The following is a 19,614-nucleotide window of genomic DNA, read 5'->3' on the forward strand; positions in this document are numbered from 1 at the left end:
AGCTTTCTCCATATAACCAGCAAAAAGTATTTGTCAAAATTTTAACTCCTCTTCAACATACTGACAGGAAGCAGAAATAATCCCGTGATTCTCAGCAAATACACGATCCTTTACTCTAATTCTTCCACTCAGTTTATCCCTCAATTTCAGAGCATTTCCTTCCCTCCTTCCTTCCATTTCTCTCCTTACCTTCCACTGAACAGGAAATTGTTACTCTCTCTATCATAAGGTCAGCCTACCAACGCTTCAAACTATACCTTGTATCCTATTGTATCCTTGTATTCTGAGTTACTCAAAATCTATCACCGAAGTTCAGTTCTGTCACCACACCAGCATTCACTGGTGTGCATCTCTTTAATACAAAATGATTACTGAAATTTGATTTTCTAATGTTCAATGTCTATTTACACCTCCTGAGCAAAATATTGTGATCTGCATTTTATTTAGCCAGAGGCTATGAACTAGATACAATACAGACAGGTAACAGACAGTTTGCACTGTATCAGTATGAACTAGATACACTCTACATTTGTAATTGAGCACACACACAGATCTCTACATTTTAATGGGTTATGGATCTCAGAATGAGAAAAAACCTCACTCTGGAAACCAAATGATGTCTAGCCTAGCAGGAAACATTGGGCACCATTTTGCAATCTATTAATGCTTTCCCTAATACTGAAGGTGTTACGTGGTTACTTTTACTATCCAAGACAATAAAATGCTGAAGAACATAGCACTCCATGCTTAAAAGTCAAGAGCATTTCTTACATATCTAGGAAAAGTATAGAGGAAAAAAGTCAGTCTTCAGTGTCTGTAATCCAGTGGTTAGCACCAGAAACATAGTGAGGAATATTTGACACATACTCACTACTTTTTTCTTGCAATATTTTTCCTCTATGCACATAGATGCACTTATGCAAGTAAAAACGTTGTATACAGCTCATTAAATTAAAAAAAAACCCCAAAACCAAAACAAAACACAAAAAACTAGTTCTGTGTAGTCTTCCTGGCCACTGTGAATGGAATTTATGAAAGAGTAACTCTATTTGCAAGCAGAGGGGTTTTTCTGAGAGTGGTGAAAGGTAGAAGTGTTTGTATTATACAGCTGAATGACTGTATTGGATCATGTGGGGTCAGCCAGGTCAGTATTAACAACAGTAATAATGAACTGACAGATGTGGCTATTATTCACATCCTAAGAAGAAACCAAAGTAGTTCCAACCCTCTAATGTTCAAAACCACAGGTGAGGTATCAACAAGCCAATTAAGATTTCATTGTGGAGCCCTAGTTTTAAACATTTAAGATCATCTTGTATTATCAAAATACTCAAAAGCTTTTTATTCTGAATATTTTCTCCAACTCATTTACTTCTAGTCAGACCTCACTTACCAGGTTGTCATCACAGCTACTTTCCCACTATTTCCCTGAAGGGAACTCCCAGCTTCCCTTCCAAAACACTGCCCTGCTGATCCCAGAAAAGGTGTTCATGTTGCTGTGCCCCTGCCCATCTCATCACCAAGCTCACTTTTAACTTTTGCAGCTCACCTGCACAGATGACAGTGACGCAGTAACTTACCTGCTGTGCCCCCACAACCTCTCAGCCACGTTGCTTTTGGAGACTGTGGGTCCCTCAGCACCTCTGCTATGACTCTGCTCTGGACATGGCAGTACTTTTTGTACATGACATGTCATGGGACACTACCAGTGTTCATGCTTTTCCTTACAAAGGTATGAGGTATTAACACAATGACTACATTTTATTCCTGCCTTCCCAGATTACTCTCTGAGGATACTGCTTTAAGCAGAACACTTATTATTGGAGGTGTAGATTGCTGATCTTTCATGCAAAGACACTCCTCTCTAGTAGGAAGTCTGATGAATAAAGTGACTGAAGGTGAGTGGCACAGTTTAACTCCAGCTGGCAACTAAGCCTCACAAAGCTGCCCACTCACCCCTGCCACACAGGATGGGGGAGAGAGTCAGAAGGTTAAAACTGCAAAAACTCATGGACTAAGACAAAGACAGTTTAACAGGTGAAGCAAAAGCTGCGTGTGAAAAAAGCAAAGCAAAGCACAGAATTCATTTGTGATTTCCCAAGGGCAGAGAGGTGTTCAGCCATCTCCAGGACAGCAGGGCTCTGTCTCATGTAACAGTGACTTGGGAAGACAAACACCATCACTCTGAACCTCTCACCATTCTTGTTCTTCCCCCAGCTTATATGCTGAGCACGATGCCACATGGTATAGAATATCCCTTGGCTCAGCTGGGGTCAGCTGGGTCCCCTCCCAGCTCATCATGCTTTCCAGCCTCCTCTGGTGGAGTTGGGTGAGGAGCAGAAAACGCCTTGGTTCTGTGTAAGCACTGCTCAGCAGTACTGAAAAGATCTGTTTTATCAACACTATTTTCAAATGCTAAACATGGCCTTGTACCAGCTACTATGAATAAAACTGATCATATCTCAGCCAAAACCAGCACAGAAAGCAACCCTGAAGGCAACATGCTTTAGAGTCTGCAGTGAAAAGCCATTCACCTGTAGACGAGCAAGGATTCCCACACTCTTTTTAAACCAATTGAGAATGCAGTTGACTCATGAAATATGAGTAGGACATACAAAAATATCTCATAAGATAGCATAAAGGTCTTAAATGCTTTCATACAACTGCATATTCATTTTTATATCTGAGGCTGAAGGTATATATCAAAATTCCTACCATATATAATGCATTAATGTATACAAATAACAAAAACATGTTATTCACATAGGAAAAACATGTTTTCTGTAAGTTAATAGAAAAGAAGTCAGATTACACACATTTCAGTGATGGTTTCTGGAAGGTTTGTTGGGATCTCAGTGAGGCCTTTCCCACGACAGTCCACAATGTTGTTGCTACAGGTGCATGCAGTAGGGCAGTGCAAGACACTGCAGGATGGAGCCATAAAGGACTGGTGACCTGTAAAGGAAAGCACATTTTACACTTACTTGAAAAATTTAAGGCAGAATGTCTAAAATAAACATTGTAGCCTACCAGTACTTTCAAACTGCATTTATTTGAACACACATTTAATACTAACATGTTGATAAAACCCAGAGAGGTGAAAGACAAATGCTCAACTATTGTGACAGCACTACATAATTTTTCAGCTTTTTTAGTAACAGCCATTCAAAATCATCTCGTTTAAGAAGACTGTAATCCATTTTTCAGATATATTTGTTGTATGCTATTGAAAACTAATTACTGATTTATTTAGTTTTCAGCATGTTGTATAGTATTAAAAAAATGCATGTCAAGAGAAATGCACAAACTTTGCTATGAGCACTGAAAGTGACCTGCCAGTTTTGTTCTGTTCTGCAAATATTTATTTGAATATGGTCCTTCAGTTATGTATTGCTTATAGACAATTTTGAAGTTTTCATTCATTTAATGACATTTGCATTCACTCACACAAAAATACATAAAATTTTTGACTTCATATCTCTTACTCTGTTTTAGCTCAGCAGACTTCCTCCCACAATCTGCCAGTCTTACTAACTCAGGTGGCTAGTATACTGATTTCTTGGTGTTGTATGTTAAAGTAAAAATTTTTAATTGCATTTAAACTCAGTCATTTCATATTTAGGTATGCTTTAGAAATTAAAAACCTTATTATATTTCCCTGCAAATAGATAGACTGCACATTTTATAATACATTAATGCACTCATTCCTCTATCAATTAAATGATACAGAACAGTTGTTTCATAATGATACAGAAAGACATAAAGGGATGAGAAAGGCATTCCACCCTTTTCTTTTTTTCTCCATTAATTTATAAAATGCTAGAGACTGTTTTAATATTCTCAAGGAAAAAAAAGAAACAACTTTTTGACTATGAAACCACAATTTAACTTAAGATCTATCTCACAATATTTAGAGTCATATATTAATATAAGAAGGGTACACTGATAATGTAAGTTGCAGCCAGTGCTGTTCCCACTTAAAACTTCATATAACAAGTGTCCAAGTCCTAAATTGCTGAAAATTGAGGCCAGGTTGGATAGGTCTTTGAGCAGTCTAGTCTGGTGGAAGGTGTCCCTAACCATGGCAGGGGAATTGGAAGATGATCTTTAAGGGCTCTTCCAAGCCAAGCATTCTATGCTTCTCTGGGACAGAATTTTACAATATAATAATTTGACTTCAGATTTATGTTTGCATTACAAAAGTACAAACAATAATCAAATCTAACAACAGACATTATTCTTTTTATACTACCAGGAAAGAAATGTTTAACCTACCTTTACTGAAAAAAATACAGTGATTCAGAGAGAAAACATGGTTATTCTCCTTGCTAATAATCAGCACTATAATGATCAAGTTACAAAACTGTTCTTGACATCCAGGCTCTGCAGCCATAACATTTACATGTAAGATATATGAAATTATCTTGTTAGGAACCTTTTTAAATGCACATAAAGGCAGAATTAGTGACAAGAATACTGTTAGCATTTGCCGTGCGAAGATGGCAGTGCCTTACACTTCGATGTCAGAGGCTATTTAATAAGGACAGAACATTGTGCCCTCCATAAAACTCTTTTAGAAACATAGATCTGTGAAAATTTTAGCATATTTGGCAATAGACTTCTGGGGGTTTGCAGAAAATCAACCAGTAGGAGAAACCATGCTGAACCACTGAAAAGGCAGCAATATTGCGGCTGGTTTTTAATGTTCTTGGCAAAACTTGAAACAGTAGACAAAATTTACAGAAAATTTTCAATCTGAGTGTAAAAATATTTAAATAAGAAAGATAAACTTGCCTTCTTCCTCATCTAGAAGATACAAACAAAGGAAAAAAAAATGAATAGAGAAAATGTGATTAGTAATGAACTGTTAGTCATTTCATTATTTCATATAAAAAATAACCTTATGCATTAAAGCACAACAATAACATTCCAAAAGTTACTTGGGGATACAGAGTAATATTTAAAAGTCTGAAAATAACAACAAGTATATACTTGTAGGGTTTTTAAAAAAATCCTTACTACTAACAGGTTTATGTTCTCAATCAGCACACCCTTTATTTAATTTCCGGTATCTCTCCCCCACAATTATATTTTTAGAAGGCCATAAAATCTATGCGAATGCAATATTTACACAAAATTCGCAAGGACACGAGCACGCCCACAAGCACCAAAAAAAAAACAATTAGGCTTTTCTTAATAAGCATTGAGGCTGGGATTAGGCAGAAGCCAGCATGCAGCCCTGGGGTGTCAGTCAGCAGGTGTGGCCGAAGGCAGGAGCGGCCAGGCCGGCCCGTTTCTCTTACCGCTGCAGACAAACTCGCGCTTCTGGACCTCGGCCACGTTGTGCCCGCGGAGGTGGGACGGGCCCATGCACTGCGTGTAGAGCCCCACGCGCGGCCGCTGCCGCAGCCAGTCCGACAGCCAGGCCAGGTGGCAGTCGCAGTACAGGTTGTTGGAGTGGAGGCGGCTGCACGGAACCAGACACGGCAACACCCTCCCGTTAGGAAGAACAAACAGGAAAGCCACCAGATCGCCCTCCCTTCAGCAAGCTACTGTGGCCATTTATTCATTTTTATTCATTAACTTTTTGCATCTTTCATTGAAAGTCTGGGAGTTACAAGTTAATAAATAAAACTCTACGAGCAGCAAAATTATTTTTAATTTGCGGTCTAATTAACTGGGAGAAAAAAGAAGGCTTCCTAATAATTTAACTTTTCTGTAGTTCCCTCTTCCTTGTCTAAAAGAAAGAAGTAAATATACAAAAGATTGAAAGGTGACATAGGACTTTTTAGTCCAGATCTCCATAAACAGTGAGTAAGACAAAAATATCTCAAGAACATTGCCCTAGAGTGGTAATACTATAATGTCAGAAAAAAAGGGTTAATAAAAGATTTTGTTTCCAATTAGATGTATCTGTAAGTCTGGCCATTATTAGTCTCTATAGAAACAGCCTGAAAGATCCCTTTAGGAGGTCATACTCATTTTCTGCTGAACAAGATAGAGTAATAACTCAATATAAAGCACCTTCTTTCACATCTCTTTTCTGATTTCCTCTCTAGTTGTTTAATAGCAGAAAATGGGATTAGCTGCTTTTGGCTGCTAGGGATCTACACTTTAAGCAATCCCTGAAATTAATTAAAAGACCAAATGGAAGCAAGTGATGGAATTAAGAAAGTTGTCTCTTTGTTGGTGTGGTCTGACACAAGACCATGGCTCCTTGCCAAGTGGCAAAAAGCACTTTGCCATTGATAAAATATCAGACAAATGTATTCACTAAATTAGGTAAATTACTCTTCTCTGGCTCTTACATTTTCTTAAACTACCACAAAGGATGTCCACAGCTATAAATCAAATCTCGGAATCATCCATAACAGGGACATGCCATTTTGGTCCTTTTTAGCTGAGGTGCTCAATCCTAACTAAATAACTGGAAAGGAAGTGCAGGAAATTCAGAATGCAGACAAAGAGTCTAACTAATCCATTAGAAAATAAATCTGCAAAACAACATGAAATGTGTAACCAACATAAACTAAAATATTAACCAACACCTTTTCACCCCATAAATGACTAGAATTTAAAGGCAATATATTTTCCTGTACTAATTCTTGGGTGGGTGCTTTGCAAATACAGCTCACAATACAGTACACTCATTCACCACAATCTGTGCCCAGCTGTAGGCATGAAGACCATACTAAATCAGAAGTAATGCCACTGAAATCAGTATAATTATACAAGCATATTCTGACTGCAAATGGGATGTCACAGCTATAATCCAGGATTCTGTGTGTCTATTTTATTTTTTTTCTAAAATATATTTTCAGAAAATGAAATATCCTAACCAAAGAAAATGTAAATATCACTAATTTGATTAATTCTATTTTATGGTTCAAAACAGAAACCATGTTTGAAAGTTCAAAAAAAGTACAAATTGCACATTTTCAAGACTCAGGCCTAAAAGAACAGAATGAAATTCTATTATCAAACTCTACCTGAGGTAGAGTTTGATAATAGGCCAAAAGCCCATGGTCAGCACTATTTAAGTACTGTTCTATTTGTCCAAGCAAGAATAGTTGCAATTCTGTGGTGAAATCAACAGAACTACCCACCTGTGTGAAGTTCTTCAGTTACAAGCCACATGTTAACCTGGGTGAATAGCCCTACTGATTTCAGAACAGTTGTGCAACTCAACATGGGTAAAAGAAACTAGACAGGTTTTTTGTAAAAGTAATTCTTTAACAGTAACAGCTACTATTGAGTTCTGATAGAAACATCCCATTCATTCTTAATTCCCACTTCACTGGAAAATCTGTTTAAAAGCGAGTCTCTGGACCAAATCTGGTTTTGCCAGTCAACGCAATCTAGATTTATTTGTAGTCAGTATAAAAATACCAAAACATAATTCTAGCCCATATGACTTGCATACACAGACAATCTTTTCACTGTGCTTTGTTTTAGAAGCCTGAAGTACTCCTCCGACAAAGTCATAACCTCTAAAAATGGGGACCTTATTGTAAATGCTGACACAACTTTAATTATAATAGCACTACCGGATGATGCTATAATTTTATGTTACAAAGAATGTTGGCAAGCCAGTTTAGTTTAATTAGGTCTGCTAGCAGTACAGTAATAAAAGCATAAAGATTTCCCATTTATCACATCTGACAGTCAATCAAAGAATCTCCAATGCTCCAAAATGAAATGTGACCCATTCAAAAGCTCATAGTAAAACAAATCTTTGACTTTCAAAAAACATCAATTTACTTCTTTATATAGCTGTAACATGTAAGAAGAATTCCCCCTGCCCTCGTCTTTTTTTGGTGTGAAGGTGAAGCATTTCTGTCACTGAATACAGCACCATGGAAATCCCATTTGGGAAGAGGCCATGAAACTGATTTAAATACTTATTCATTTCATATCCTAAAAAAGCTGATTTAAAAGGATACAACTTCTTTATCTTCTGAGGCCCACATGCAGCTTTGGGGTCACTTGTTAGATTTACCTTTCAGAATGAGCTTCCTCAGACACACACACAGAATTTACACTCGACAATCTCATGAGACATCAATATTTTTTATTTGAGCTTATGCTTGTTTTGTCTCAATGTGTATTGATAGATCCCTGACAAAACTTAATAGGACTAAAAATAAAAATGATAAAAATGGCAGCCAGTTTCAGCGGGACTACTCACAATGTTCTGAGTTTGGGCATATGGTTGAAACTTGCCACGGATAGTCGAGTGATGTTGTTATTGTTGAGAGTGCTGCAAAGCCAAGAAGAAGTATATTAACATCTTAAGAGTTTTGCCATATTTAAAAAAAGGCACAGCTAATGAAAGTCATGGTGTACTGTTTTTAGGAATGTGTATCAGGAAAAAACTCCCTGCTTTTAGTTATATTTTTCCTCCCTGTTGAATTCTCAACAAAATACCATGGTTTTACCATTATCAATCCTAAGTAAGAGGTCACTGTAGCCTAGAATTCACTCAAAAGGAACTTCCACCAATATTGACAATATCTATGGCATTCAAGCCAAACTTGACATTGTGAGGTAAAAAAGAGAGTCCTTGGAGAAAATGTCTTGGTTCTAGGATACTGATTTCTCTTTCCAGCTTCTGAGAGTCTGTTTTTTGATGGATGATACAAGAGCTGAATGGTTTTTTCCCAAGAATTTTAGAAAATATTAACTCTGGGCTGTGCTTGGCTTTTATAGGGAATGAGTTACTATAGATGATCCAGAGCTGCATGAACAATAGGGGAGATTCCAATATGATAGGTGTCAGGAAATGTAACACTTAAGCAAACTAGCAATTTATATTTTAGACAAAGTGTTGGGAAATTGAGATAGGAACCAGGAACAAATCTAAGCCAATTCTTGGCTACAGAGTTTGTTATACTCATTACACGTAGTTTGTAAAGATTCAGAAACTTTATGAATTAACTTGCAGTTAAATATTGTCTTTAGGCTGCAAATAGAATGCAAACAAGCTTTACTCCAAAAAAAGGAAGCAAGCAATAGAATTTACAGATTTGACTTAGAGATTACTCATGTAAGCAGAATGGATAATGAGTTCTATGTAATTAGAGCAGTAATAAATAATAACTCTCACTGAAAAAAAGCTTTTCTCCCTTATGAAAAAGTATTTTCGTTTTTCCTTTTTTTTTTAACCAAAAACTGTAACTTGCTCCTATTTTGAACAAATTATTTGTACAGTCTGATCTTGAAACACAGCAAGGTAAAATCACAGTACCCTGACCAGGATCAGGCTATTTATCTCCACATTAACCAAGCAATTAATTACTGGTGCAATGTGCAGCATTTTACCTTTGTGTTCTTACTCATTCCATGTACTAAATCTTTCTTTTGCTGTGCATAAGGGAACTCCCCTGTGTGTTCTCTAGGCATACATAAGCAGAAAGAAGAATAATAGAAAAAAAAAAAAACAAAAAAAACCCCAAACAAGTAAATTCCTCTTCCTTCCAAAGAGGAATTATGCCCCTTTTCAAAACAAAATTGTGCCCCAATAACAAAAATAAAAATGGCCAATGTACTGGGTACATCCATAAAAGGTGTCTTAATGGATAAATGTCAGTAAATTGTGGCAGAGTTTTTTTTACAATGTCCACATGGTAAATGATGGCTCCCACAGTACTTCCTGCATAACTTCTTACAAGATTTAAAAATAATATATTTTCAATGAAGGGAAATCAGCCAGTATTTCCATAGCTGTTAAGAGAAGGCAAATCTACAAATGTTTTAATTTCCAATTCTGGCTGTTTGATGTTTGCCTTGCTACTTTGTATATATATAAGCTATTAATTTTTTCAGAGTAAAGAAAACTAAATATAGGAATAGATGTAAGGGATACATATGGAATTAAATTATTGTTACAGCTATTCCTCTGTAATGATAAAAATGCTTAATTTCATAATAGAAATGTAATTTAAAAAAGTTGGCTCAATACTTTTACTTAAATGTTATATCCTATAGCAAAGACTGTGATGACTGACTTGTTTCCATTTTGTAGACACTTTCCATTTTTTTTAACATGTCAGTGTTATATTTTCCCCATAGTCTTTTTCCCAAATATAGCAGATTACCCTTAAAAAAAAAAAAAAAAAAAAAAACACCAAAGACAAAGGAAAACTAACACAGAAATTAATGGAGAGGAATATTCAGGCTATTTTGTATCTTTAACACTAACAGCCTCTAAAATTATACAATTATTTAACCAAATTATAAGATTTGCTACTTTGGTAATCATTTCAAACTGCTACTGAACAGGATTGCAATCTATTTCAAAGCTTTACCTCAAACTTGAAGTTTGAAATAATATCCACTTTCTCTGCTCAGTTAGAGCAACTGACTCCAAATGAAAACAGTATGAATAGTCTTATTTGCTACTCAGTGAATATACAGTATGGTCTGATCTACACAGTTTTCATTCTTTAAGCCATATGTAAAGGAACCTTAATTAGATACAAAACCTTCAGTAGTGTTTGAAATATCTATCTCAATTTCTTAAAATGCCATAAATCTTTACAAAAATTTTAGCACATAACATAATTCAAGACAGCAAACAGTCGTGTATTTGAACAATGCTAATAGATTATGTATGTTCATTCACAAAAATTCCAACTACCTAGTTTTCAGCAGATTGTTATTTTAGAAGTTTCTTTCCTCTTTTTCTACTCACTGAAATCAGTGTAAAAATTACACCCCTGACCTCAACTGCAAGAATGACCTTTCAAGAACACTAAAATTGCAAGCATTAAAAAATGCACAAAACACTGTATTTATTTATTTTTAATAAACATTTAACCCTTGCACTTGTAAAGAAAGGCTCATATTAAGAAAAAAACAAAAAATGATACCAAACTATAGCAAGCAGATTGAGCCATCATTGGAAAAAATATTCTGTCACATATAAGAGTTCCAAACATAAAAATATCCAAGAACATGACATTTACTGACAGACAACAATTCACCAACTTAACAATTAGGTGTAGTATTGAACCTACACTATATTTTATATGGCTTTATACCAGAGTTAACAATAGGCTTGTTATTCTATGACTGAAAAAAAAAAAAAAAAAAAAATCAAATTTGGCTGCCAGTTTCATTCACCCATAAGTAAAACCAACTACTGTTTAATAATACAAAACTTTTACCACCAGCTCCTCACATACTCTTTGGTTTCTTAGACATGCAGACACTACTGCCAGAGAAGCTTCTGTTCTTCAGAATATTTAAAAAAAACCCCAAATTACCCAAACACAACAAAACCCATTTCCTCACCATCCTCAAGTTGTGATTTAGCACGTATGATTCAAATTAACATGAAGTAACTCAGTGATACACAAATTCTTTCCTTTTTCTTAATGAAGAAAATCCAAATAAAATGTGTCACTTTGACTGACAGAGCAAATATTTCAGGAATGTGTCCTGTGCCTCAGATTCTTTGAGAACTAAGGCACTTTGCTCATTACATTAACTATTCTCAGACGATAATTTTGTTACCTTTAACCTCATTGATAGCTACTTGAAGAAAGTGAAAAAAAAAGTATGCAAAGAAGTGTTACAAAAATAATCTTCTGTGACACAAAAAAGATATTTTCTTTGACATACAAATGTATTTACACACATAAAACTTAAAATGTTTTAAAAAAAAGCTATTGACATGGACATGCTAAACATCTTAACATATAGCAGTAATATTTGCTATAAAGTGCCTCTTTGAAAAATTCCAGATTGTCAAAGAGATATAGCATATTGTTCCTTACACTGAGCCTCAGTGATCAAAAGATCAAATTGATGATGAGTATACAACAAACACAATTCTGAAATGTTCAGTACATCAACAGTAATGGATAATGTACAAAATTAATTGGGTTCATTAATACTGCTGCCCTTCCCCTTTTTAAAATGAAATATATTCTTTTCTTACAGTTTCTGTCAATGGCTTTTTTATTATTATTATGTTTAATGGCTGTCTTGGAGAGTAAAAGAGTATCCATGCCTCTCCATATCTTCTTACCATTTTATAGCACATCACAGTGGATTATTTTAAGACATCTTTTCACTAGAGCATCCTGACACCAGGCTGCAGCTTGCAGATAAGCTGCTACATTAGCACTCCCCAGATACTGAGCTCTCACTACAAGTAAGAGATACAAGGAATACTTACAGCACTTCCAGGTCACGCAGAGCCCTGAACGCCCCATCTTCAATGCAGCTGATCTGGTTGTAATCCAGTTGCCTGTTAAACAGATTAGGAAGGCATTTGTAAGGGAGAGGCGTGCTGGCAAGGCGAGGCGAAAGGGAAGCCTCCCGAAGGGGTGGCAGAGGCCGGCCACGCGAGCGGAAAGGCTCTGGCCATCGCTGCCACCGCTCGGGCTGCCGCACGCACGGCGCTGGCCTGCACTCTGCCACTGAAATCCCTTTTTGTTCTCAACTGGCTGCGCAGAACAGCAGCACTGGGAAAGCTCCAGTAAATAATAACTGCACCTTATATTAAATGCCAAAGGAATGCAATTTCATTACATCAAGAAAAGCTATCCATTAAAAGCTCTCAGCGTCATCTCGCTGAAACAATTTCATTAAGGTAAAGGACGGTAAATCACTTAATGTCACACGCATCCCCTCGGTGACCTAACAGAATCCATTTATCAGAGCAGCCCAGCTGCATGTTAATTCCACCCGCCGCAGCAGGGACCAGGGACAGACACCAGTTTTAGGGGTCTCCCTGCGTGTGTGTGCATGCCTGGAGCAGGTGGGAGGTGTTACCCCCGGGTTTGCGGGGGATTTACAGTAATTACCTCCTGGAATATGTCTACATGTGGAAATAACAGTGTCCGAGGCATTTACAGACCTGTTTACTTATCTCCTTTAGTTCTGCTTCAAATGAAAGTAGTGTTTCTGCTGTAACCTTCAGTATCTGGTTTTCTACAGACTTTGTGCTATCTGCAATTATATGCAGATAGCATGTTGTAATGGAGCACTCGAATCCTAGACATAAAACTCAGCAATCCATCCCATACATTATTAATCCTTAAGTATGAAGTTATGAAAAATTTAGATTCGTTTCTCTGAAGATGATTATTACCTTTTCAATTCAAAACATTGATACAGCACATACAGCCCAATTAAAAATGTCTGCTTAAATTAACAACCATGCAGACATAAAATCACACTTTCTCTACTCATAAAAGCTTTTCCTATAAATACTGAAGTGTCTTATGCATTTCAGGGCATGACTTGCAAAGCAAGATGATAAAAAACCTCACTTTAAAAACTTCTCCAAGCTGGTAGCTTGTCAGTGTCAAATAATATATATGAGTAAATGTGTGTGAACAATACTAAGAAAATGAACAAAATACAAATGAACTCTGCCCTTCTATCTTCAATTATATATTAGCTAGCAGGGCTAATGACACTTCTACTACAGCATTTTCTGTGATTTTTCTGAATCTATGACAACATTTTACTTTATTAATAAAACATCAGAAGCACTGCTGAATGTAATGTACCAACTTCTATAAAGTTATTCTAGTTTCATCTGAATTACTACTACAAGGGAATAAAATATTGTCATAATTGTAACAGTGTCTGTGTTTCTGAAAATGCCAATTGTCATAATTGTAACAGCGTTTCTGTGTATTGAAAGCTAAATGCAAACTATCAGTTGCTGAATATGATCTTTAATCATTTTGGTGCAATGTTACAACACCAGTGCTGCAGTGTTGGAATACTTAGGTCTACTTTCTAAGGCTTCTTCAATTTTTAGTAATGAATTTCATTTAACAATTAAGCTAATAGCCTTTTTATTTTAAAATGGTAAAATATATACACAGTATAACCTCTCAAACAATTTATCAAAGCTATTTAAATTACTCCAATGGCATGAAATGTTACCCTTGACACAATACAAAAGAGAAATTGTTTCCAGACAAATTGGAAAAATCTTTTAATGCCATCAAATTTGCCTAATGCAGTCTGCAGGTTAATCTGTAAAAGGGTGAGCTGTATGTTTGCCCATATCTTATTATCCTTAGCTGTCAATGTATAAATCAGTGCTGACACAGCTTCTTCTAAATCATCCCCATTATACACAAAGGAAAATCTTTTAAAGCCGAGAAAGCACTTGAGCAAATCTTGTCCTACACAAGCTGAAAGGCAGATTTCTTCCACCAGACTGGCAGCAGTTGTGGTGATCCCGAAAACTTTTGGACTTCCTTTAATGAGTCACCATGATCACTACCTTAGTGAAGGGTGAGTTGTTTCCATTTAAATCTTCTTACCAGAAAGGTTACTCTGCTTGCACTGAGCTAATGAATTGGTTTCAGTATGAGGCAGGGAAGTTTGCAGATGGTAGTGGAAAAATATTCCCTAGTTTTAAAAATTACTGTCTTTGAAAGATGCTACCGTCTTTATGCTTTAGATTATTTTCCATCAGTTACAACTACGATATAAAAATGATTAGACACACACCATGAAGAACAATTGGTGTGATATATATATATATATATGTATTTATTTTTTAAGCTATGAAAGGGACATGACTTTGAAGACTGTGTGACTGGCTTTAATAGCAATTTATGGTAAAAGTAAAGGTTAAGGGTAAGGATACCCACACTACATATATGACCCAAATAGAAAGTTAGACAATATTTCATAACCAGTGTAACATTAACTTATGATGTCCTTCTAACAGATATACTGAAGCAATGTGATTGTGTGTTTTGATAAAACTGGTTCTCAGTAGCAAGTATGTATTAAGCTATGTCTTAAATAGACATAGAAATTAAAAATTATATTTTTATCTAATTTTAAGTTACGTTCTTTTGTTTATTTTTAGTATGACACTCAAAAGCACACATAAAAATCTCCAGTACCATAATGAAACCTTTCTCACCATTAAGCTATTGAGTATACCAATAACCCTAATTCCATCTTAGAAGGCTCTTTTTTCCCCCAAGAGCTGTTGTTCTTCTTCTCAAATTATTAGAACACTCTGAGGACCAAAGCTGAACAGAGATGGACCAGCAACTCTGGCCCATTCTCATCCTTCCCTCTCCCCAGTTTATCGTCTGTCTGCCTGCTCCACCTCCATTTTGGGTCTTTTCTACGTGGGATCTCTCCATGCGTTTGTAACGCTGCTGTTCCTTTCTGCCTCCAACATTCACAAAGATTCAGCAGTGCCATTCCTGTGAAGCTCATAAAATACTAAACTACACTTGGCACATTCAAAATACTTCCACCATCACAGAGAATTAACTGGATTTTACACCTGTGTCTGCAGCATTATCTGGATATTTTCTATACGAAATAATCTAACTGAATTAATCTACAGCTGCTTAAAATGCCAATGTTTATGTGAGTTTAGCAATAAGAACTAGTAAGAATAATAAGCATTCAACTAATAATATGTTTACTGTATGATGTTTTATATTTATTGCTCTTATGCTGTAGAAACATGTTGCTAACTTATATTTTCTTCCCTTCTGGCATATGTTGTCTACCAGATAATGATAAATAAATATCTTAAAATAAACCTTGTTATCCCACAAGAAGAACATTTAATGACTAACAGAAGATGCTGCATACATTTAAAAACTACTACCCTCATACAGGAAAAATCTGTCATCTGACTCTTGACAGAGAAAACATCCTTTACTCATTCCTAGAAAGTTGAAAGTAGGAAAAATTCAAACGATTGTCTGCTTTACTCTCATGCTCTTCACAGTTTGAAGACATTTTGTGGTCCTTTGCAAGAGCTACTTTTTTCAACAGAACTGAGTTATGATTCCTATTTCTTATTTCTCAATCTCAATGTCATGACAAATCAATAATTTCAGAGGAATTAGTTAAAAATTATGTAAAAAAAAATCATGCCAGAATTTATTTATTTTTTATCAAACTTCAAAGAACTGCTTGTTTCCCATGACTGTCAATATTTACATCCAAGTAATGCATACTTGCTGAACAAACTAGAAGTTTTAGAAACAAAAAGATTTATAGTTCAATTGCTCAGTCCTCTGAAAATTGTCTAGCACTCTACTTGGTTAATCTCAGAATTATCTTACGGGAGGAAAATGATACCAAAAAAAAGTAAAAATTAAACAAAAATGTCATCAAAAGGAGCATGAATACAAAATTAAAAATCCATATGTTATATGATTCAAAGATATTATCAGATTAATAAGAAATAACTTTTTAAAAGAAAACAAAACTTTAAAAATAGTATTGAAATGCTATTTATTTTAACTATCAGTAAGAACAAGTTGGTTTTTTTTTTCCCCAAAGGCCACACGGTCACCAACCTGCTTGGCAACAAGAGGTTTAGGAGGCACTAGAAAAGTATATTTATTCTTTCCTTCATGGCTTCAGAGCTATTTTTATTGTAATAAAAATCTTAAGCATACACAGAATGTAGTTCACTACACCCTGTGAAAATCCTTCTTTATGTAAACTTGAAATGCAGGTGGCTGAATAGACTAGCAGTCCAATTGAGATTTCCTGCAAGAGCAAGCATGAGAAATATTGAATTCTAGATTATTTAAGCATATCTTAGACAAGCAATGTGTTTAGAACAGCACTTGTACAGATGAATAGACAACTATACTTCCAGTTGCAGTAGAATATTATGAGTGATCTGAGAAGAAATAAGTAATGAGAACATCAGCAGGAATCTCTTTTTCAACTACTAATAATTGGAATTTAAAAAAGTCCAATCATTCCCAAAAATAATTAATACAAAATTCATTTATGTCTCTAGTGGCAGCTTTAAATGTTTCACAATCAGCATAAAAGAGGCATAAGGGCAACAACAAGTAATATCAATCAAATTTTTGGACAAAGCTTAGTAAAATGAGAAGGACTTAGATTGGATGCTGGTAACTGCCTCCCTCTTCACTAATTCTTCATTTTCCCAGGCAATTTAATGTGTTTAACATTGCTCTGCAGCCTTTATCCCTGGCATGACAGCTACAGTCTCCTCCACTTGCTGGAAAGAAATGGACGCAAATGAACACAAAGAAGAGAAATGAAGGCCAAGAGCATGACAAGAAAAACAGGGCACAAGATCCTTGTATGAGATATGATGAAAATGTGCCCTACTATTTTTGGTAACATTTTAGATTGCACATATTTAGCATCACAATTCCACCATGATATTGGTGTATTCCTTTCCATCCTCTGCCAGGCATCGATTATAGAGAGAAAGAGAAAATTGGAATCTTATAAAATTTTACACACTTGAAATGGAAAAGTCATAAGGCAAAAATCTACCCCAAAGGGGAGCATAGCACTATTGTTCTTTCAGTGGTGCCTTAAATATGTTAGTAACTCAGTTATTTATCTTCCTAATTCAACCAGCTTCAAAAACAACCCCATTTAAGCTTGCAATCTGGGCACCTAAAGCATTTTCTTACCATCTTAAATACAAACAAAATTCCTGAGGTAGAGAAAATTTAAAGAATCTTTCTCATCCAGTTTGAGTACTATATCACCAGTGAGGGTTATGAAACATTCATTAACATGTCTATTAAAAAATCTGTGTTTAGTTTCCCATTTATATGATAATTTCTGTTTATTTTGTAAAAAGTAGATGCCACTGTCTTCTCTGAAGAATCTAATATCTTGGTGAATACTCTTCTCCCTGAAAAATTTGCAAGTTAGGGGTAACTTTAGGAATTGTGTTTTCAGAATTTCACCCTAATTGCTCTCAAGTCTCAGATCAATAGCTATAGTGTATGGAGTGTATTACTCTTTAAGTCATTCAAGAATACTTCCTTGAATAGAAAAACTGAGACTTTGACACACTGTAGATATTATGTTTTTCTACATTTGAACTGCCAAAATAATGGATACTGGATTTCTAGTCTGGAGAGCTACTACAACATAAGCTTCCCCCAATTTTTGTCACTTTTACTGAATAACTTAATACTTTACAAACAACTGGGCTGCATTGGTGAGAGTGAAGCCAGGGGCGCTGGCATTTTTGAGATGACTTCTGAGTTTGTGAGATGGCACCTAGTGTTGGCCTCTCCAGCAGAAGACAGAGTCAAACAGGGCCACAAGAATTGGGTTGAAGCAGATAACATTTGGGGATGGTCTGCAAGAAATGCATTTGTTTGGTTGTTAGAGAGAGGGGAAAGGGGGGATCTTATTGCTGCCTACAGTTGCCTCACGTGAGAGTACAGACAGAGCCAAACTCTTCTCACTTCTAAGACGAAAGGCATAACAAATTGGAAACTGGGTAATTCCAATTAGATGTAAATTACATTTCTGAAGCCTGAATGTTTCTCAGAGTTTGTTACTCTTTTTGCTACAAGGGTGTGGCAGGTTGCCCACGTTGTCAATTCTCATAATGTCATGCCCATTTTGCTTTTTATCTTCTACAGAATCTACATTAAGATGAGCATTAAGATGTCTGGAAAGAAAGCACCATGGATGCATTTTATGGAAACTAGACAGCTTCTTCTGAGAAACATCAAGAGGACTCTAGAGCTAACATGCTGCAGGAGGTTATAGTGGTATTATCAAACTTATAGGAAGCAGCTTCCTTCAGATTATCTGAGCTAACATCTCATTCCTTTTGCTCTGCAAAGACTAAGAAGTATACAATAAGATTTTCAATAAGTTTTCCAAAATACTATTTTTACCATAATTTTTCCAAAATATTCCAATTCCAGATTCAGAAGGAAGGCATTTGGTGAAAATGAGAGAATGGTGAGTCTCCATTCAGGAACATAAAATATTTTATCAGGTCAAATTTTGTGAAATTGGTTAACCACTATTAAAATAACTTAATAGAGCTACTGTTCTGGATGGTTGTCAGTCATTCCATGTTTAAAGAAAAGGTTCAGTAATTTAAATTGAAACTGATGTAATTACTGTTGTTACACGTTTTCTTATATATATATATATATAAAAATAAGCTCTAATAGAGGTTTCTTTTCTCTTTGCACCTTTACCTATCTCATACATGAGTTTGGAAGAGATACATCTTTAACATTATGCTAAGCTACTAGGTTATTTCTAGAAGAAACGTCCAAAACTAGAACAAATATGGAATTCTACTTAGGACAATTCTTATTAAGGATATACAAGTATTTGGTTCCCGGACCTTAGGTTAATCACCTTCATAGACTCATAGAATCATTTAGGTTGGAAAAGACCTCTAAGATCATGGAGTTCAACTGTAAACCTGACACTGCCAAGTCCACTGCTCAATCCTGCCTCTTAGTGCCACATCTACATGTTTTTGAATACCTCCAGTTTATGATGACTCAATCTCTTCCCTCAGCCACCTATTTCAAAGCATAAAATAATTATTGGTGGAGACTTATTCCTCATATCCAATCTAAACTTCCACTGGTGCTACTCTAGGGCATTTCTTCTTACTTGGGAAAGAGACTGACACACACCTGGCTACAACCTCCTGACAGATGAATTCCTGTTTGAACAGTGATGCCTTCTATACCTGTCACTTATCAGTTGTCGCCCTAATTTTCTTAAACAATGAAATACAACTTGTAAAATTCTTGCTATACCTTTCTTCTCTAAGTAAAGACCAAGGCTAAATGGAAGGCTGGGGTTTGTCTCTCCTCACCA

The 19,614-nt window shown here is 35.7% G+C and overlaps 1 protein-coding gene across 10 annotated transcripts in view; it reads right to left on the minus strand.

Annotated features, from left to right (window-relative positions):
- SLIT2 (slit guidance ligand 2) overlaps positions 1-19,614 on the minus strand; it is a 260,769-nt gene that overhangs the window by 88,714 nt on the left and 152,441 nt on the right. For all 10 annotated transcript variants that reach the window (XM_071432632.1, XM_071432633.1, XM_071432634.1 and 7 more), the window contains exons 6-9: positions 12,185-12,256; positions 8,189-8,260; positions 5,304-5,467; positions 2,817-2,955 (exon numbers count right to left, since the gene is read on the minus strand). In XM_071432632.1, coding sequence (XP_071288733.1) covers positions 2,817-2,955; positions 5,304-5,467; positions 8,189-8,260; positions 12,185-12,256 — 447 coding nt within the window. The remainder of the gene's footprint in view (positions 1-2,816; positions 2,956-5,303; positions 5,468-8,188; positions 8,261-12,184; positions 12,257-19,614) is intronic.

Source organism: Agelaius tricolor, unplaced genomic scaffold (assembly GCF_023055355.1).
Source record: "Agelaius tricolor isolate 1412-34295 unplaced genomic scaffold, bAgeTri1.0.p SCAF_8, whole genome shotgun sequence".
Classification (NCBI taxonomy): Eukaryota; Metazoa; Chordata; class Aves; order Passeriformes; family Icteridae; genus Agelaius; species Agelaius tricolor.